The sequence below is a fragment of the Pinus tabuliformis genome, chromosome 3_2 (genome assembly GCF_031772625.1).
Source record: "Pinus tabuliformis cultivar Carrire ecotype Pingquan chromosome 3_2, CPIR1, whole genome shotgun sequence".
NCBI classification, from domain to species: domain Eukaryota; kingdom Viridiplantae; phylum Streptophyta; class Pinopsida; order Pinales; family Pinaceae; genus Pinus; species Pinus tabuliformis.
Genome location: NC_142302.1, coordinates 878718701 through 878741571, shown reverse-complemented (window position 1 = coordinate 878741571; position 22871 = coordinate 878718701). Strand labels below are relative to the sequence as shown.

General features: G+C 38.2%; 1 protein-coding gene across 3 annotated transcripts in view; it reads left to right on the top strand.

The window, feature by feature from the left end:
- GI (gigantea protein (GI)) overlaps positions 1-11145 on the top strand; it is a 103626-nt gene extending 92481 nt beyond the window's left edge. Inside the window, exons 12-15 of one of the 3 annotated variants that reach the window (XM_089417114.1) lie at positions 9272-9340; positions 9735-9953; positions 10332-10424; positions 10515-11145. In XM_089417114.1, the coding sequence (XP_089273240.1) occupies positions 9272-9340; positions 9735-9953; positions 10332-10424; positions 10515-10820 (687 nt within the window). In that variant the 3' untranslated portion in view covers positions 10821-11145. Of the gene's footprint in view, positions 1-9271; positions 9341-9676; positions 9954-10331; positions 10425-10514 lie in introns of those variants that run through there. The other 2 variants (XM_089417116.1, XM_089417115.1) reach the window with 2 other exon arrangements.
- Positions 11146-22871: the final 11726 nt, after the last annotated feature.

Sequence of the window (22871 nt, the reverse complement as noted above, 5' to 3'; positions counted from 1 at the left end):
TGTTATATATTGAGGTGATAGTATTGCTGCCTTGAAAATCCTGTGATATATCATAATATTGGTGATATTATCATGATGAAGCAACACTAGTCACAAATTTTAATCTCCTTTTTGCAACTCCGATTAAATGCCAGCTTACTTGTGCAACCCACATTGTTTTTGGTTGGGCATATCCAACCCTTTGATCTTGTTATCTCCCTTGGTCCATTGTGTGAATGAGTGGATGATATAGTAGCCCACATCCTATTCAAAAGCCCTTTTGGCATTCCAGTATTGTTTTAAAGGGAGATTTGTTGGCCTTTGGTTGGTAGGCAGTGTTATGGTTGATGATTGAGTACTTGGGCTTCTTGCCATAATAATGGATTGCACAATCAAACAATACACAAATATAAAAACTTAGAAGCCCAACAAAGAAGAAAACTTAAAAGCCAACCTTGTGCAAAGAAGTCCACAATATATGTACTGCAGTGTTTGCGGCTATTTAGAATCCCAAAGCTAGAATGCTCTGGAGTCCAAGGCTCCAACTATGAAAATATCTCTGGTCCAACCCCCAAGTTCCAAGTGTAGGGATTTTCCTTGTTCTTATAGTTCAATTTCTTAGGAATGAATGGCACATATGAGATAGTTCTAACATTTTAAAGAATTTTCTAGGCTATTTCCTCCTCAACCTCTCCCGTTTTTGAAAGTTTGTCATTCTTTTTTGAATGCGGACAACATGGGTGGCCACCAAAAGCTAGAAAAATGATGGCTTTAAAATCCTTTAAAGCCACTGAAATTACTCTAGATCACATTTATCAAAATTGCCACTTGGCCGTATATAAACTAAGCCAATTTTCTTGAAAACAAAACAAAGTAAGAGTCTTCCCATTAAGTTACAAAAGGGATGACCACACATTTAAAGGAAACATGTAGGTCATTGTCAAGATCAGATTACATTAGTTGGAAAATTATCTGGCATTCTTGGTTGTCCCTCGCCCATCATTAGTAGCCGACTCCATGTCAAGAGCATTAACCTCTCAACCTTTAGTTTCTAGTTGATTTTCATTCTTTGAGAGTGCCAATGCAAGAGTAAAATTCATTTCATGCATTGGACATGCTAGAGGGCTAATGGCCAATGTGGTGGCACTCTCTCCTCTCTGTGATGGCTCGACCAAATTTGTTCCTTGGCTTCCCATCACTCACTAACATTATTTGGAATGGGTAGATTGGTTTCGAGAAACCATAGGAGGCTCTTTGCTTATGGTCCAAGGTACCCTTACCCAATATTCTAGGAGTTGGTAGAGGTGCACCATGTTTAATTCCACCAACCGGGCTTGCGCTATTGTTTGTGGTCTAAAATTTACACATATCAATGTACTATTGGTCAAAGAAAAAATCATAGCAACTTGGGCCGAATTAAACAAAGTTATGTTCCTTTTTCTCTAGATTAGAAATAGAACTTCATTTCGAATAAGTTTCCTCGTAGCATAAAATTCAATGACCCGAGTCAACTTGTCTCCTAGTAGGGAAAACTTCCATGGGATTGGGGGTAAGGTGTAACTTGCTACAAACAAAAGTCATTCCCACTTCCAGGCTGATTTGGAAAAACAAAAGAACCAAGAGGGATGCTTGAAGCTTTTAGGCCACCCGCAAAATGGGAACAAAGGATGAATGATTCAAAGATGGGGTAGTCTATGGTTGAGAAAATCTCAGCCAAGATAATGGAACATATCAAGAATGCCTTTTGTTTCCTCTACTAGTTTGTCCAATTGAGCATCCAAATAAGCATACAACAACCACCATCAACAAACTTATATTTCCTTAAGGCTTTGACTTTATCCCAATTCTAGTCTTAGTGCCTAGAAGCTAGAGATTGAAGCCTTTGGTTAAATAAGGAAGAGCATGGGATAAACTCCTTTACGTGCTCCATGACTATCTTGTCAAGGATGGTGAGTGGGAATCCATCCTTCAACTTGGCCCAAGGAATGTAGTGTTTAGAATAGAATTCATGTAAGTCATAGCGCTATTACGAACTTGCAATATGACTAATGAGAATATATCAAATTTTCTGGGGGGTTGGCTGATATTGACCAAACCTTTTTCATTCAATCACTTTCCTTTCACTTTCCATTAAGGTTAGAGTAAAATTGATTTATAAAGCATCCAATTGATGACGCATCGAAGAATAGAAAAGTTTGATGAAGAGAAAAGTTCTTTGAATATGCCATGTATCTTCAAAGTTTGTGAACTATTTTTAAGGATGCAAATGCAATAGTTTGATGGGTAGAGCATTTATTAAGGTACCTCTTTACCCTGCACTTGCATCATGTAACGTAAGAACTTTTTGAAAGGGAAATGTATTATACCTTCCCCATGAATGCATAAATTGCATGGTGGAACCTGTTACCCACCATTTTGTGGGTGATATCCCTAGGAGATTTTTTTTTCTCCATGATGGTCCTCAGTCGGCCGCTAGCAACCCTTGTAGCCACCAACTAGATCATTGTGCCATTTCTTCGTCACCTGAGCTAGCCATGTGGTCCCTCACCCATCTGTGATGATCGTATGTTTGGAGGTGGGCCTCCCAAACCTAAAGGCATGCCTTGTCATTTGGTAATTGAGTATTTTAGTTTACTTATCATGGAAACTCTTGGGCATGGATTAATGGGGGGATTTGGTGGAAGGAGTGGACTAGGTTTGTGCTCTTGTCCCTTAGGTCTCTTTTGGATGTTAAGCTTGGATCTTAGTCCCATGGGCTCTTTTACTGACCTTTGGGCTTTAGGGATGGTACTACATGGGAAACCCCTATTTTGGTTGCGTGGTCCCGCTCATCGATTCACATATATCACCCTCCCTTCCGTTCATTATAATCCCATTCATCACTCCTCCCACGTGGGTCCACGTTCCTCCACTGGGTCCACAAAGGGTCAACCACCCCCTCCCCTTTGCCGCCACACCTTGGGTCGGGCCTTGTTGACACACCTTGGGTCGGGCCTTGCCGCCACACCTTGGGTCGGGCCTGGAACAATGCCCAAAGGTTGATGCAAAAGAAAAGACCAACTTTACAAAGAACCTGACAAACAAGATGCCTTCTTTAATAGTAAATATCTTTCACATCTTCTTTCTTCGACTTCTTCTCAGGTTCTCCCATTTCCTCAGCCATGTGAGCCTCGCTTCTTTCCTTTCTTTTGTTGTTCTGTTGGTTTGGACAGTCCCTCTTAAAGTGTCCATACTCATTGCACTTAAAGCATTGAACCTTGGACATATATTTCTTCTTGGACTTCCCAAACTTTCCCTTCTTCAACTTCTTGACTCTAGCTATAAAGGCTTGAGACTGTCATCTGATCCAATGTCATCCTTTGCCTTGATCCTAGTTTCTTCCAAGATGCATTGAGCCCACAACTCATCAAAAGGAGTTGAGTCTTTCTTAGAGTAGATGCTTGTTGCAAAGCTGCTCCATTCTGGTGGCAATGCATTTAGTACACAGATGGTCATTTCCGAATCAGAAATTGTCTCTCCAAGCCCCTGCAAGTGATCTCTTAATTGAGAGATCTTCATTAGAAAGGATTCCATGTCTTCATCCTTTGATTTCTTCATTCTATATAGCTTATTCCTCAAAGACATCTTTTGTCCTGATGTACTTACAAAGTACAAATTCACTAGCTTGTCGTACATAGCCTTGGAAGTTTTCAAATTTGCAACAAATGGAACAAGAGGATCCTTAATGGATTCAACGATGATCCTTTGTGCCCTTACTTCCCCTTTCTTGTACTTCGCTAGTTCTTGAGTCTTGTCTTTGCTAGGTTCAGTAATTTCACCAGTAACATATTCCATCACTTCATTTTCTATAGGTGCTAGATCAATCCTTTTCTTCCATGCTAGGAAATTTGATGAGACAACAAGCTTATTTCTTTCCTTGTAGAAAGAACCATATGACCAATAGATTCAAACAAAGATTCATCAATATGATACTTACTTGATGATCAAGAGTCTTCCCTTTCTAGTGATGTCTCCAACTATCTTGAGGTTTTCAAGATCTTCAAAGAGACTTTAATAATGGCTTCCAATAGTAATGATACCAAAATCCTTTGATGCTTCCTTTAGGGAGGTCTTCCAGTGAGATTATAACTAGACCCTTTTTCTTAAGGGAAAGCAGTAACCTTCTTGTAGTATTCCTCTTCAAGTTTTCTTCTGATGAGGTCCTTCTTCTAGATCAATAGGTCTTCCTTTTGTCCTTAACATTACCATCTTGTGTCCACAAGATGATCCTTCTAGCTTACTAATTCCAATTTTCCTGTAACCTTAATACTTGTTTGTGAACTTTGTTATTCTTCTTGTGTTTCTTTATTAGATCATGTTCATCAAACAAATATCAAGAGCAAAATAATAAAAACAATGGACACAAAAGTTAGGCTCCAAGCCAGGGCAAAACCCCTCAAAGGGGAAACCCAGAAACTCTTCTCTTTTTATAGAATCTACTTCATATGAGACAACAAAGACCCAAACCCTAGACCAAGTCCTCCAAGTACCAAGTCAGTCCTTCCAAGAGAACCAACCTCTAGCTGCAACTTCGACCACAACTTCTGCCTTGCAATTTCGTCCTGCAACTTTAGCCATATAGCTGCTTCAAAAACCCTAATCCAACTTCTTCAAGAGTCCTTCCTTGAGCAAGATAGATCCTCCCAAGGTCAATGAGGTCAAGATAGAGTATTCTCTCTTCCAACACCTTGATACATCACCTTGCTGTCCTGTAATTCGGACCTGCAGTTTCAGCCATCTTTGTAGCTGTAGAAACCCTATACCTTCACACATGTGAGAGAGATAGAGCCCAAAAATAAGCTTTTCCTTGACTTCTTGGATTCCTCTTGCCTTCTAGACCTTCGTTCCTCTTTACTTGCTGCTTCTTTTCCTAGATCGAACTTTTTCTTGTAAGATCGAACTTGTTGATGAGTGAGTTCCAAATGAGGTCGAATTGCTCCTTTATATAGCCTTTCCAAGGGGGTCAAATTCTCTCCTTTAGGCCGACTTGAAGCTTCTTAGGCCGACTTGTACTTTGGAGGTTTCTGGGACTTTCTAGATTCAAAATAAATTATTTTATAAGATATATTTTGCCTGGAATGGTTTCATAAACATAATGTTGAATTTCTTGACTCGTGACAATAAATCCTATGACCTAACAAACCCTAGAAGCGTGAAGAACATGCTTTGACCTAGAAGGTCATCAATAAAGAGCATGAACCCCATGCTTTAAAATAATAACTTTTTCTTTTCTTCTTTTGTTTGTTACATAAGATACATATTGAAATAAGTACAACAACAATTATGAAGAGTCAAGACCGAAACTAGTTACATTTCCAACAGCTGAATCATCTAGGGTTTCACCACTTACGAAATCTATTTCATTGTTAGATTGCACTAGATAAGCTTTGTAGACAATCTAGGAATGAAATATAAGTTAAAGCAGGGTTACATTGCACATTTTAGTATCAAAACTTAGCTTTAAGTGTTTCACCAAATCTGATTTTTTATACTGCAATTTAATGTCCAGAATTGGTAAAATCCTTAAATCAGCCCACAAAATACATCAAAACCTTTAGAACAAATATGTGGGGCCATTTTTTCCTGCTTAGAATTTAATAATTAAGCTCAAACCCTAGTACAAATACATTTAGAAAGTGATATAAACCATTAGATTTGTCAAGGTAATGGATAAATATTTTTATTTGAGTTTATCTTTTATGATTTTTTTATATTTTTAGAGAAAATTATTTTAGTTTTTAGGGTTTTTGGGGGTCATTGGGAGTGGACTTAGTGCTTTGTCTCCACTTAGGGGGTCAAAAGGAATGCCTGTCTAAGATTTGGTTATCCAAAACTTATAGATTAGAGTGCAAGAGTAAAGTCTGGAGGCTAAATAGTTTTTTACATAATCAAGATAAGTCATGAAAACCAAGGCCCTACAAGAGCAAATCCTTTACCAACAAGATCAAAGATGGATTGGAAAGAATACCGAAAACCCTTGCGAAGGAGCATAAAACTAGTCAAAAGAAGAGATTTAGCACGTACCAAGCCACTTAAGGAGAATGGAAGAGATACAAACTATAGACATCTTCAACAATTCACAACCATTTGGAATGATAAGAGAGCCTTTATATATAGATCAGGTTTCTAACTTCTTCCCATTCTCTATTTTCTAATTAAACCTAGGGAAAGAAAATAAAGTGACTTTTCATCCACACAAGGAGACTAACTCAAAGATACAAGAAAATGATGCCACGTGCACAACCCTTGAAAGGCGGGTGGCTCCTTCAAAACAACTCCATTAAATTGTAGTACGATGCTCTACAACTTCCAAAGAAAGCCTCAATTGAATGCCCATGCCAATTCTTAAAATCAAAGCACCTCCATGAAGGATGGAAGTGACCCTTCACATCATAAAATGGGCCGTTAACCCCCCAACAAGTAAGTGATGTCCAAATGAGTGAGGTCGACCCTTAAGCTTAACCCATTAGTCTTCAAGTTGTTGTTAAGCTATGTCCACATCATCCTCATTGTTTTAATTGACTTCCATATCATTTCTTCATGCTAGGAAGTCACTCAACTGACATCTCCATGTCATCACATACCCTAATAACCCCCATCCCTATCATAAGTGATCACATGTGTGGGTCAACCGTCATATTGGATGAAAATGAGCTCCAAAAGTGACAAATAGAGAATGCTCTTCCTTCTTCAATGTAGCATGTGTAGATGATGTCCATATGTGTACAAATATCCCATCTGTTCCTTGGAGAATATGACCAATGCCTCTATAAACATGAGACTGCCTTGAGAAATGTGAAAATGCATGAATAAGAGCAACATTATCTCCAATAGCTCATGGCCAAAATGTGGTACATACGTAAGAGAAGGGGTCTATGTGGGATACATAATAGGTGTGCTAAACCATATGTATGCCAACCTTTATAGAAGAGGAACACGTATACATAGCAAATAAAATAAGTGAGTGGATAGGGGCTCATAAGATCATGTATCCTAGTAGATCCACCTCAAGATGCCCAAATACCTTACCCAAAACATAAATGCCTCACATCATGGGATTGTTGGGTGTGTGTTATATTCTTTCCAAGGATGGGGGGTGGACCCAAAGATGGTGGGCGGACCTACCCATGGTCTTGTACATGGGTTTTGCACATGGTTTTGGGCATGATGGTTTTCTGCCCATGGTATTTTGTAGATCCGGTCAGGGGAACTATGGTTATGTTCTAATCCAGGGTTAATGGATTGGGGTTTATGAATGCTTCGGCATGTATATATATGAATTGTAACAATGAAAGGAACATAATGAAAAATCAATCTAGTAGTCCCAGTTTTGGTATCCAGGGGAAAATCTCTGTATTTGTTTTAAGAATTTTTATAATTTCTGTTTTAAGAATTCATTTGCGGGTAATTGCTGTACAGGGTTAAAACCTACAGGGATGTTATTAACTTATTACCATCAAAGGGTAGTTGTCCATGGTAGTAAAACTGAGCACCTTGAAATGGGGAATTAAAGTATCGGCTATGACCAACCACCAAAGTGGTATGGGCTACCAACTAGACAAGCAATTTTACATCAATCGTTCTAGGCAGTGTTGCAGGCTCTGCCCCCCTCGCCCCCTAAGGATTAGGAGGTGGAATCGCGTCCTATATGGATCCGCAACCAATCCTCCGGCGGAACTGCAGATTCAAAAATCGGATCCGCGATTCCGCCATTTTTAGCGATTCTTGGAAAAGCAGATTTGCAGATCCATAAAGGATCGACTGCAAAACAATGTAGGTTCGGGCGTGCTCTGAGGTGGATCATGAGTGGATCGAGAGAAGGCAGATGGTTCACATGGTTCCGCCAAGCTTTTTTTATTTGGAATTTTTGAACTGTAATGTGAGGAACTATGCTTTCCGAATACTCCCAAGGTGCCCATTGATGCTCCCTAGACGCTTCCTAGATGCTCCCTAATGGTAATGTTAAATTCTTAAAGTAAAAGTGACATTCTCTTTTATCTTTCATTTTCATCATTTTCCATAAGTTTTTAACATTACCATTAAATGACTTGGGATGTTTGAGAGTGGTTCCAACCTCATCAAACTTTATATGGAAAAAATATAATTTCATATCCCATTCAAAATTCAGTAGACTTAACAGTTTTCAGGATCAATGGGATTGTGGCGTTACATTAGATTATATCATGTATGAGGTCATGTGATTGTCATTTAATCAAGAGCATTGAGCCTTATATGGATCCAAGTGTTGGTGTTGTTGATTGTTGAACTCCTTTGTCATGGTCTTAGCAAAAATGTACCTTTCACTCAAGTCAAAATCATTGATCATGCATGTTAAGCTTTCTCTACCATATTATAAGTCTTGGATTAGGCTGTTTGATCAAAATTGGGCAATGTTGACTAATATCCCTAGAGAATTAAAGTAGAGGCAAAGACTAGACAAGAGGATAGGAAATCTAGATTCTAGATGGTTGATGTTGGAATAATTAATCATTGATGTACAATGGATAATGTATCTATCTTGATTTATGTACAAATATGCATGTTTTCATATCTTTTACGACTAATATGGTACTTTGGATGTTTTTTTTTTAATATATATATATAATGCTTCTGAGACACTTCACTTCCTAGATTTTTGGAAAATGATGGTTCTAACGCTACGCTTCCAGAAAACGTCCACACTTTGTCCCCGCTTCGTGCAACATTGGTTCGAGCGTGGCCAAATAAAATAGATAGATACATCAATCATCCCACTTTTGGCTCATCATGATAGTCATATCTCATGAAAATAAGTAGGATACATTTTAAAGAGTCCAAGGTGCAACAACTACTTTCTGAACATTTGGTTTGGAGGATTTTTTAAAGAGGATTTTATTTCAAGCCTTACATGTTCTCCATAACATCGTTCTATAGCTTATTTTAGAATGTCATTTTCTAGTTAGGGTGGTGGAATTCAACTTTTAATATCTTTACCTTGGCTGATGAACAGTGCTGATTAGTCTGGCATTATCAGTTGATTTTATGAATTGATTAATTTTCTATTTTTTTTTGTGTAATAATCTGTTTTAGTTCCTTGTTCAAAAAAAAGTTGTATCTTTATATTGCGGAATTTCATTGTAATCTTCTTTCTGTTGTGTTAGACATCCAGAATATTTTAGCGATGTAATGTTTTGGTCAACCTCGGTAATTTAATTTCTAACCCAATGGCATAGATGTCAACTATCTAATTTTTTTTTTCCTTTAAATGGGTCAGGTCGTTGATGCCCTTTGCAATATTGTACGGGCTTCTCCCGCGAAAGCCGCAACTGCTATTGTTGTTCAGGTGTGGAAAATAGTTTATCATGCTATGTAGATGCTCTCTTTGTTCAGAAAGCATTAGTTGAAATTTTATTTCCCTATGAAAATTAATTATTGCATATTTAGACTTGATAAGTTTTCTCATATTTATGGGTGATTATGTTTTCTAAGGATTTTCTTCTGCAACATGAGGGGTAGCTCTCTGTGTTCTAACTATATGCTTGATTTTGCATCAAAACTTGTGTGTGAATGAAATCTATTATTTTCAAAGCCTCGCTTGGAAATCTCAAGGGGTTTGGTTTTCCCTTCAATTGCATGTGTCTTGTATTTGAAGGTTGTTATGTATTTTGCTTTCTACTAGAAATGTATAATTATCGAAGTGGATAGTTGTGAAAGATCTCTTCAGTATGAATGGACAGGCAGAAAGAGATTTGCAGCCTTGGGTTACGAGAGATGATACCCAAGGTCAACAAATATGGAGACTAAACCAGCGGATCGTAAGCCTTCTTGCTGAACTTCTGAGGTATCATAATGCCCCAGAATCCTTGATGGTATTGGCTAATGCATCAGATCTTCTCATGAGAGCAACAGATGGCATGCTTGTTGATGGAGAAGCATGTACAACACCACAATTAGAGGTATGCCATCTTTTCATTTAGTTTATTAGATGTATATGCCCGATAATATGAGTACCAACTAATCATTTATTATCTGGAATGTATAAAACACGATTTTTATCTTGAAACCAGTTTGAATTCTCTCTAGTTCAAAATGTGGTAGCCGGTGTCATTTTTTATCAGTTTATATTTGGCGAAAGAGATGAACAGCTCTTTTAAAACGGAAAAGGATAAAATCAGTATTCTGACTGTTAAACTATATCCTCTCCTTTTCACATGCCTAAATAATGAGGGTACTGTTTCTTGATTTTAATTCCGATTGCATGATTTAGTTAGGTTCGTTGTCCTTGTTTCTTTGAGGTCTCATTCATCTCTAACCTTGGAGTGAAACGTGAACAGTTGTTAGAAGCAATGGCAGTGGCAGCACAACTTTCACTAGGTTGGGGGGTACCAGGCAAGGCAATGGCAGATGGACTATGGAACCTATTGAAGGTAATCACACATATTACTCTTTAATTATATCATCTTTTTTGTTACATACAAAATTTATTTTGAACCCTTTATGGAATTCTGTATATGCAGTATCGGCTACCTGCAACTGTTCAATGTCTATCACATTCCAGTGCGCATGTCCGTGCACTTAGTACATCAGTTCTGCGGGATATTTTGCATGCGGAATCTCTCAATTTCAGGTATTGCAAGAACATTTCAGATAAAAAGCACCATTCTGAACATTTGTATTATGGAAAGGACATGGTTGTTCAAGATTGGCATAAAGCTGTAGAACAATGCCTGGCATGGGAAGCCCACAATCGGCAAGCAAGGGGGATGTCTGTTTCCTTTCTTGCATTAGCAGCCAATGCATTAGGTTTTTCAGCAAATGTTTGACACGGCATATTTTTCTCGTCATAGTGTATATCACCCCGGCACATGGAACTTGGCATTCCTGGGTTTCTCAGGAAATAGCTAATGTATTTCTAGAGTTTTGAGGATGAAAGAAATATTGTTTTTATACCGTAAGAAATGTAGTACTCCCACAGAACTGTTACGTTGCAGTGACATGGCTGAAAGGCAAGCTTGTACAATCTTTCTAATGAACGATTTTTATTTTGACAATGGCTAACATTTCGTATGATGTAAAATTGCATTTTTTCATGAGAAATTACTAACCATAAGAAGAGAGAGAATGCTCTCGATGAGGTTTATTCACTTCTAGATAACAGCATGCGGGGCTTGTATAAAGATGTTTGTCACAGTTTCACAATTTTCTATGAGCAATATCTTTATGAACATGGTCAAATCAGAAAGCTGGAGAAATCATCACCTCGTTCTTTCTCTACCCTTTTCTTCTCCTTTTAAATGTGCGTCTTCATCGTTGTATAGTTTTTGACGTTTGAATTTTGTTGAAAACAAAAGCGTAGTGTTTGTATTCTGGCCATTGATTTACATTTGGAGCTGTCTGTCCGAAATGTGACCAGCAATATCTCAAGTTAACCAAGCGTTAAGTCAATATCCTCCGCTTCTCGTCATACCTTTAAATTCCTTTTTTTCTTTTTCTTTTGCTTCACTAAACAATCTCTCAGGATTCCAATATATAAAGTATTGGCAGCTACGGAATTTTATTTTCTGAGAGATTCAAGGAACCAAATCTATGTCATGTTATTGAAAGATTTTAATTGATATTGGTGTTAAAGTTTACTATTTGGACTTTTCAGTAAGTTAACCTAGTGTTAAGTCAATACCCTTTGCTTCTTGTCATATGCTTAAATTTCTTTTTTTCTTCTTTTGCTTCACTAAACTCTCTTTAGTATTTCAAAAGATAAACTCTTGGCGTCTATGGAAATATATTTTTGGAGAGATTCAAGTATTTCAAAAGATAAACTCTTGGCGTCTATGGAATTATATTTTTGGAGAGATTCAAGGAACCAATTCTATCGGAAGATTTTAATATAGAGCTAGGCGTTAAAATTTACTATTTGGACTTTTCTGTCAGTGCTTTGCATTTCCATTAGAATATATGGATATTTTTTTTATTTGCACGGTCCTTACATTTATGCAAACATATATTGGTGAGTTTGCATATTGAGCATTTTGAGGAAGAACAACAATCATCTATCGATGGTATTTGAAAATTATTATTATTATTATCCAATTTCAAGGTCACGGCCAAGCCAGACACCAAGTTCCAAGCCAGACACCAAATTGGTGTATGATGTATGAGACCCCTTGTTTGTGGGACAATGGACCCACCTCTGTGCAGCGATTTGACTTCTAAGTCTACGAAGGCATACATACTCTACCCCCTCTGGTTTTGAACCTGTGACCTCTTAAGAGGAAACACATGCTCCTAACCATTAAACCCACTCAAGCTGTATGTCAAGCTGTATGTAGGCTCACTCATGCTGTTAACCATTAGGAAACACATGCTCTTAAAGAAAACATAAAATTGAAAAAGGCCTCTTTTCAACGGCTCTCAAGAAAGATGGCAAATCTGCATCTGAAGATTGAAAAGGGCCTCTTTTCAACGGCTCTCAAGAAAGATGGCAAATCTGCATCTGAAGATGTTTCTTGCCAGAGTGCTATAATTGGAAGTTTAATTGTTCTCAGCTGAAGTCTTGTAAGCATAAACTTAATTGAGTTAATAGTTTTGATCGTTTAAACCTAAAACTCAAGTACATGGTTTGCTCATATTGAAGATTAACAGTAATGTTTCATAGATTTAGTTGTTGGTTCTTAGACAACCCCGTTTCTATTTTCATAAAACAGGTCTGTGTCACTTATATTAGATACGTTTGTCAAGACAACTGTTTTCTTTTTGTAATGAAGTCCACCCCACTTATGTGGTACATGCCTATGCATTAGTTCTCTTGCATTAAGTTCCATGTCTCCAAATGACATAGATTATCCATTTTTGGGAACTCGCTCGCACACCAACATAAGCCAGGACATATAATACATATATGCACATAATATGGTAATATTTATTCATAAACAAACGAGTGCAACAAACGTCTGAGCAGCCATAGCAGAGCTTCTGCTAGAATTATATCTAGTATTCATCTAGGTAGATCTATCTATCCATACATACAAATAGAAAGTGATTTCAGGTTTTACATTGTGACCACATGGTGTGATCTGAAATGAAACCGAACAAGACAAATGGTTGTAAACTTCAGTGCCCAAGTGCAATCAAGAATTAATGAAGCTTAAATTATAGAAAAAGACAATGCAAGTTTAGAAAAAAAAAACGATTAATTAAATAAGAAAAGAAAATGAAAATAGGAGAGAAGATAGCTGGAAATGGGAAATGAAAGGCCGGGCCTTTTGGCCTTCTAATTTGCCTCATCTCTGCCTATATCTTATTCTAATTAGACACACAACGGCTCTATGGCTTGCCAGGAGGTTAGGGTGCGGAAGAGGAGCTGTGTAAATTGTGAATGGCTATAGAGTTATGCGCTGCATTGTAACTGGAGATTATTGAAAGGAAAAATGAGCAACTATTCAAAACTAGTTTTTCCATTTGGGTTTTTGAGTGAATATTGTGTTATTGCGCTATGAATTTTTATGTGGCTTTGTTAAACACTATAAGTTATCGGTGTTCTTAGCTATGTTTAAGGTACTGCCTGTAGTTGAATTTGTGGTTAAAATGAAGAACTCCCCACTATATTTATATTATCATTACTCGGATACTCTGTTCCCATTAATTCTCTGTGAAAGCCAAACAAATATGCAATGAGCTCCGTCGATTTTATATTGGATTGAATCAATGGCTATTATAATGTAGATGTTGCAATTTTTATGCTAATTTTTTAATTTTGCATATGAAGTACAGAATTTGAGTGATGTTAAGTCATTGGCCGCTAAACAATCAATAATTGATTAAGCTTGAGGCTGTACACACCGTAGTTTAATTACAGCACTCAGAAATCACTTGAATCTCTGGGGCTCCCTGTGTGCCATATACAGGCCGTATATAGGACGTGTGTACTGACTGGGATGCCCTCTTGTTGTGTAGTTCATGGGACGCTTTCTTGGATGGTACGTTGGGTGGATGGTTGCAGATGGCATGGTAATGCCATTAAACAGTGAATCATTTACCTTTTTGCCAATCCACGTAGCCTTTATCGAACATTTAACCTTTTTACCTTATTTATTTAATTGTTGTAGCTGCTCACTGATATCACTGATATGCATCCATACAATGTTAAGTTGGACATAGTATTGGATTGTATTGAAAATGCTTGGAACATGAAACTATGCCCATTTCCATTGGCTTGAGTTTTTGTGGAATGATGAGTCTCATGGTACTGTAGTGCTTGATTGGGGGTATTGCTATCAATCTACACAATTATCTTTGTAGTTAATAGTTAAACTTTGTCAAAACATAGTCTTAGTTGAGATTCAATTGGGTAAGGTGATGGGTTCATAATAACACCCTTACATTAAGGGAATATGCAACACTGGTAGCATTGTTCCTTTTGTGCGGAAATAATCTAGAGATAATGCAATTCAATAAATGCAATAACTATGCCCATTTCCATTGGCTTGAGTTTTTGTGGAATGGTGAGTCTCATGGTACTGTAGTGCTTGATTGGGGGTATTGCTATCAATCTACACAATTATCTTTGTAGTTAATAGTTAAACTTTGTCAAATCATAGTCTTAGTTGAGATCAATGTTTTTAAAACCGGAACCGGTGATCGGACTGGTCCACCTAATGAACCGGTTTACCGACCGGAACCGGTCTAAGCGGGACTGGTTTGGTCTAAACGGGACTGGTTTGGTCTAAACGAACCGGTTTTAGAAAAATACATTAAATAATTATTTTTTAATGAAAAAAACTATTTTTAAGATTTAAAACCATGATTCCAAGCCAATAGAGACAAAATATGCAAAGATTGCTCATTTATATACCATGTAAAGGTGAATATATCAAAATGGCACCGAGTGCAATACATATCATCGACAAAATACATAAGCAATGAGGCTCTAAATGGCCTCTAGAGTGCAAAAACAAAGCCTACAAACTATGGGGCCAGTGGCCTACTACAAGACTTCAGTGTAGACTCTACATATATAATAATAGTAATACTATAACAGTGATCAACATTATCACTTGAAGTTGAAACTTCTCATGAGTCTCAGTCATCATGATCAAACTCAGTTGGTTGAGTCTAGACTCCCAAACTTTGCAGTCACAAACTTCTCTATTGGTTCAGTGACTTGAGTCTCAAACTTCTGAAGGCATTCTACCCTAATATGCCCTATTATTTCATTTGGTGCTCCACATGGCTTTACATGGCCTCCTATCCCAGCCAAGTGTTGCTTGAACCTGTTAATACCCCCTCCTTGAATGGATTTTTGGCAATATTTGCAGATCATTTTGCCATCAATCATATCACAATGAGCCCATGCAGTATCTCTAGCTTTTGGAGGCATGATGACTCCCTGGATGGTAGATCATAGAAGTGAGAAGTTTATAACACATAAAAAAAATTAATTCATGGACAACAGTCAAATAAGGAATTTTCAAGTGCAAATCCTTACCTGGAATTGCAAACTAGCTTCTTTCGCCTCCTCTTGAAGATGACAACTCCACTGACAGCTACACACTATCTCCAAAATAGCTCCAACTCCAACTCCAAGATGACTACTTCAACAAAAACTCAACACTCTCCAAGCTCACAAACAAACTCACAAACACTCACAAACACTCCAAATCAGTTGTGTGAGACAAATGAGAGTGAGAGGGGCCTCTTATAGCTTGGAGAGGGTGTTTTTGGAGGGAAAACACCCTTAGTTCCCCCCCAAAACCCCTAAACCACAATCAGAAAACCGCTTTTTGCAAGTTATGGTGGGCATGCCAAAAACCGGCCAGTTTGATACAAACCGGCCGGTTCCGTCCTAAACCGACCGGTTTTCACGGGTTAGGGCCCAAAAAAGGTGAAATGCAAGGTATAACCGGGCTTTTTGAACCGGCCAGCTTGCTAACCGGCCGGTTTGACCGGTAACCGGTTTTTCAAAACGGTTTTTAAAACACTGGTTGAGATTCAATTGGGTAAGGTGATGGGTTCATAATAACACCCTTACACTAAGGGAATATACAACACTGGTAGCATTGTTCCTTTTGTGCAGAAATAATCTAGAGATAATGCAATTCAATAAATGCAATCTCAAGTTGTTAGAGAAAGAGGAATAATGAGACCATAGGAAAGAACCAGCCTTGTTCCCGTTGCAAGAATTAATTTCAAGTGGATATTGACTTGCATTGGAACTAGTCGAATTTTTAAATGATTGGATTTTAATGGAGCAATTATGTGTTTGTTGATTGGCATATTGTAGAGTAGAGGTTTGTTTTTATTTAGCCTTGACAGGGTATAATTGTTTCCCCACTGGAAGAATTGGTTTTTCATTACCAAGCTAACAACAACACCACCATTTAATGCTTGTTGGAGAACAGTGAGTAGAGAAATTTTGGCATACAGAGTTGGAATGTGTTGCTCAATGGGAACCTAAGCACATAGCATTAGAAGCATGAAAGAGCCAAGCCTCGAAGCGGAGAAGCATAACTAATTCATGTATGCTTGCATTCTTTTTTTTTTTGATATCTAGTGGAATCGGCAATGGCGGTGGTATCGTACTTGTGTTACACGGGGTCGAATCCCACCGGCGGCCACTATAACCGCTAGGAGGAATCGCCTAGCCTGCAAGTACGGCCCTCAGGTTAAGACGAGACTTGAACTCGTGACCTGCACAGTGGCACGAACGACTTAACAGACCGTCCACTGGCCACAAGAAAAACCCTGCAGGCATGTATGCTTGCATTGTTAAACCTCCAATACCAGGTCTAATTTTTTATACATCAATTATTTTTTATCCAAAAATTACTTATTCAATAAAATTTGGAAACTGTTGGAAAATAAATTCACCGGTGTTTTAACTTTCAAAAATTAAAATGCTATGGAAGTAAAAATAGGGAAATCAATCACAATTCACACTACAATAGAAAATTCTTCCAAAAACAATTAATCTTCACTTTATTTTACGCAGGAAAATTAAGCCCTAGATCCACAAAGAATACACAAAAAATTAGAGCTGCTAGAACATGAAAATCTACCCTAAAGGAATTCAGCCCACTAGAATTCGACTCTCCTAGAAGAATTCGTCCCTAGAGAATTTCGCCTCTTTCATCGACAAACTTGACCCCTTCTTTCCTCGTACACTATGCACTTGAGAAAATCGACCTTGACAATTTCGGCCCTCCAAAAGTTGACCCTCCTCTTCATCAATTCGACCTCTCCCTTGGACTTGGTGTTAAAATTGGCAACTAGGGCCAAATTCTACTTTAGACAACTCATTTGATGGAGATGACGATTGCATTGAATTCCTATTTTCGAGAGGACCAAAATTGATATAAAGATCATTTAATTTGAATAAGAAGTGTGTTTTTGAATTTATGCCCACACATGCAAATTGTTCACGTCAGCCACATCATAATGTAGGCTCATGAAGCCCAATGGTCATGTCACTTCACCCTCAACATCTTGTATAAATATAAGTGACCTCTCACCTCATTTAGCATCGTCACTCACACGTTTTCTTCTCTCTCCTCTCATTGGTTTGTACAACTATTGGGTAGATATTTTGTCTCACACGTGTGGCAAGGAGGATGAATTTTCTGGGCAAATTGTAGGGCCGGATTTCAGGACTGTTGCAGGTGTTTGACTTGCGTTGACTAGACACTTTGACTCATCATTTGATTGTGATTTTATGGGAAAAACTCGATTTTGGCAAACCGTACAGATTGGCACAAAAATAGAGAAATTATGAGCACTTTGACATGTGTTGACCACAAGTTGTTTCATTGCAGAAGTTGACTTTTGTTGACCGAGTTTGACTATGTTGTTTTGTGGACTATTTTCACTGTTATTTGACCAACTAAAGACACTGAGTTTGATTGCCTTTGACTGAGCTTCAAAGGGAAGTTTTTCTGTTGCGTTGACCATCTTTGACTTTCTAGTTAGCACTGAATTTGACTGCAGATTTGATAAGGTTGTTTTGAAAAGAATTGGTCAAAATATTTTCCCCACATTGGGGTTTTTCCATGGCATTCGCCAAATCTGGTGTCTTCTTGTCTTGGCTTGTTTTCTACATTTTATTTTATGTTCTATCTACAGTTACTGTGAATGTGATTTATGGTTAATGCGATTGCTATTGGAAAATTAATTTGGAAATCGTCATTAGGTTGCTAAAGGAACATTGAAGTAATTATGCTAAGCATATAACATGCCATTGTTAACTAAAATTAACATGGCATCAGAGCCCAGGTGAAGACCAAGCCCAAGCAAGAGAGAAAAGTAATCACTAAGAGAGATGTGTTGGTCAAGGACAAGCTTCAATGGCTTCTACATCTTACTTCAAATCTGAGGATAAACTCAAGGACAAATCATAGTATTACACATGGAAGATGAATTTGGATTTGACTTTGGAAGAGCATGATGCCATGGACTATGCGCATGGAAGAGTGGCAGAGCCTCCTTTAAATGCACTAGTGGCTGCAGAGACAAAATATCATAAAGGTGAGGTCAAAGCTAAAAGAACTATCAAAGAGTCCATTCAAAAGCATTTGGTTGCTCATATTTGTGATTTGGGAACATCTAAGGAGATGTATGAGAATCTAGTTGGGATGTTCAAAATAAACAATGTAAATCAAATCCTCTTTCTCAAGAACAAGTTGAAGGACATCAATATGGATAAAGGGGAGTCTATCCAATCCTACTTTATGAGAATAACACAAATAAAGAATGACTTACTATCTATTGGAGAAGTTATTACTGCATGAAATTCAATCTCATTGCACTTGGGGTTTTTTCAAGAGCATGGAATGTGTTTAACACCAACATTCTCAACAATGATAAGATTCCTAGTTTCGATGAATTATTGGGTGGATGCACTCAAGAAAAGACGAGGATGATGGAGAGAGACAAGCCTTCAACTGGAAATGAACCTACTGTTTTCTCTGCTCATGCTAAGAGAAAAAATAATGCTGGTCTAAGGAGACAGGGTCAAGCATTCAAGCAAAGATGCAAAGAAGGAAGAAAAGAAAACTGCTATAATTGTAACAGGTTCAGCCACTATGCTAGAGATTTTCCTCACAAGAAGGATTCTCTATGGGATGATGACAACAACATCAACAATTTCAAAGGCAATTGCAATCAAAAGAACAACAAGTTCAACAATAAAGGAAAGAGGAATGCTCCCTCTACTCGATATGGTAATGGTCGACCTCCCAAAAGGACGAGACATTCTAGGTTTGAGGAAAGTAATGTTGTAGAAAACCAAAAGGAGATTTATCTTATTTCCGCTCTATTTACTGGCTATCCTCCAGATACTTCGGATCATTAGTTGATTAATTGTGGAGCCTCAAGACACTTCATTGGGTACAAAGAGGCCCTTGCAAATTTGATTGAAAAGAAGACTAATTTGGAGATCATAATTGGAGATAATATCACCTACCCCATGAAAGGGATAGGTAGTCACTCTTCACTTAAAAATCAAGGTCAAACAATTCATCTACAAGAAGTATTGTATGTGCCCGATTTGAAGAAGAACCCGATGTCTATTTTTGCGATGGAAGATAAAGGCTTCAAGATAGCATTCATTGATGGAAATGTACGTATTTGGCAAAGAAACCCTAAAGATGCATTTACACTTGGATTTAGGGTTGATGGTCTCTATCAAGTTGGAGGAAGTCCTTGGGGAGCTTTGACTTGTGATAATTCTCTTCAATTTGAATTATGTCACTGAAGATTTGCCCACCTTTTACAAAGCCTTACATGGGGTAAGGAAGATGGTCACAGGTATCCTTGAGTTCACATGAATCATGGAGGGGTTTTTCAGGGTTGTGCAGATGGGAAGCTTACAAGGAGACCATTCTCGTCAAGTGAAAGCCAAACTATTGATTTTCTTCAATTGGTCCATTCTAACCTATCTGGTATGTTGCCCGAAACATCATTGGTATGATACTTATACTATGCAATTTTTGTGGATAACTTCTCTCGCAAAACATGGATCTATTTCTTGAAGAAGAAGGATGAAGTGTTTTGATGGTTTCGTTCTTTCAAAGCCTTGGTGGAAAATCAACCAGGGAAGAAGATCAAAATATTAAGGACTGACAATTGAACCGATTATGAATCAAATGAATTCAATGACTTTTGCAGAGAGACTAACATTAAGAGAGAGACAACCGTTGCATACACTCCTGAGCAAAATGGAGTTGTTGAAAGGAAGAATTGAACAATCATGGAAGCCTCCCATGCCATGCTTCATGATCAAGGTCTACCAAAGTTCTTATGGGGAGAAGCTTCCAACACTGTCGTGTATGTTCAAAATAGGAGTCCGCAACAAGCATTGGATTTCAAGACACTCGAAGAAGTTTTCACTGGTAAAAAACCTGATATTTCTCATTTTAGAATATTTGGTTGTCCCGTGTATTTTCATGTGCCTAAAGTGAAAAGAAGCAAGTTAGAAGCATTTGGGAAGAAAGGTATATTTTTGAGTTACAGTGAAAATTCAAAAGCATGTAAAATCTGTGCCTGGTCAAAGAGAAATGGAAGTAAGCCATGATGTCACCTTCGATGAAGATACTACCCTTTGGAAAGCCGGAGATCTCCCTATCCCAAGGAAAGATAATGATGTTGCTACAAAAAAATAGGATGAACCTCTGACAAATGGGCCTATGCCCGATGTTGAAGGCCCGATGGATTACATTGATCCACCCCCTGGTGATTCCTCTACCTCAAGGAAACCACTTATATCGCTCAAAGATACTCTTGAAGATGCTAAAATACATATTGCTCCAAGAGGGACATTTCGTGAAAGTAAGAAGTGAAACAAGTATCAAGGGTACTTAGCTGCTATGAGTACTATTGTTCAAATTGAGCCATGTACATTCGAAGAAGCCGTAAAAAACCAAGTCTGGAAGGATGCGATGAATGAGGAATATGAATCTATCATCAAAAATGACGTCGGGGACGTGGTGCCTAGACCCAAGGACATGTCCGTGGTCACCTCTAAATGGATTTACAAAATAAAACATGGAGCCGACGGGAGTGTTGAAAAGTATAAGGCCATGTTCATTTCTCAAGGCTTCTCTCAAAGGGAAGGAGTCGACTATGACGAGATATTTGCACCAATTGCCTGATATACCACTATTCGATTGATTATTTCTCTCACTGCCTCTCAAGGATGGAGCCTACATCAAATAGACGTTAACCCTGCTTTCCTACATGGCTCGCTTAAGGGGAAAGTCTACTTGGAACAACCTTAGAGGTTCAAAGTACAAGATCAAATGATACACATATGCAGGTTGAAGAAAACCCTCTATGGGTTGAAGCAAGCCTCTAGGGCTTGGTATGAGAGGATTGCTAGGGATTTACGAGGAGCGATGCTAATCCTAACCTATACTTCAAGGTTGAAAAGGACATGCTTCTCATTTTGGTCCTTTATGTAGAGGATTTCTTTTCGACAGGTTCAAACACTCTCATTTATCAATGCAAGAGGGATTTGGCTTCTGAGTTCAAGATGAAGGACCTAATACTGACACACTACTTCCTAGGCTTGGAGGTTTGGCAAAATCTAAGTGAGATTTTCTTTTCTCAAGGAAAATACATTGTGAAGTTGCTCCAGAGACGTGGGATGATGTATGGCAAGTATTTGTCTACTCCGATGGCATTGAACTTCAAGAAGCTATGTGGTAGTGCTACTGGGCCCGAATTGTCAAACCCTTACGAAGATAGACAACTTGTGAGGGCCTTGATGTTCTTAGTAAACTCCCGTCCTGACATATACTTCGCTGTGAATACATTGAGTCAATATATGGTTGAGCCGCATCACATACATTCGATTGCTGTTAGATCTAAAACTTTTGTGATCCATGATGTAGACAAATGTTTTTCGGATTAATCACATTATTAGGATTGCTGCTAAGAATCTCTTGAGATTTCTCCGTGACACAATCAACTATTGGCTTGGGGTACTTCTTGGAGCTATGAGTGACCATAGGGTGAGTGGTTCACCTTCTCTTACTGGTGCGTTGTGTATAGGGCAAGTGGTTCACCTTCCCCTACTAGTGCGCTGTGTACAGGGCGAGTGGTTCACCTTCCCCTCTGATACCCCATGATGGTTGACATGTGCGTAGGGTGAGTGGTTCACCTTCCCCTATGATTGATGACATGTGTAGGGTGAGTGGTTCACCTTCCCCTATGATTGATGATATATGCATAGAATGAGTGGTTCACCTCTCTAGTGGATGCCCCAACATATATCCTACCCATGTGTCTAGGACTCATGGGACTTATCTCTCATCTGGCCAATGAGTTGGGAAAAGTGGATAGGAACTGTTATCACTCCAAGAAACTCTCCTAGGTTGTAGCTCAGAGATGCCTGGTAACATATAAATCTTCAATATCGTTCTCTGAACTATTGGAATGGACTGGGGTTTGGATAAAGTCAGATGACTGTTTCAACTCTGTTTCCACTCAAGACATGCATGAACACCCTCAACTTGACAAGGCTTTAGACCATTAATGTTCAATAGTTTATAGATTCAGTGAATAGGTGGAGAATCCTCACTGTACCAGTAGATGCATATATAAACACATATGAATGGCTAGCTACAGAAAGTAAATGAAGCTTGCAGATCTAATTTATCAACGCAGAGATAAGATGACAGTTATCTGGCATTAGACACATAAGAAAACCTGAATAACCCATTCAAGTGCAAGCTTAGAACAAAGGAGAAGATGGCAATTGAACATGTAGTAGCAAAAGAAGCTTGTATTACTAGAATGAAGATGAGACGCTAAGAGGAACAGAGTATCCATAGTCTCCAAAAGTTGAACCCTTAATACTTCGAACTTTCAGCCATTTATAGGCTTTT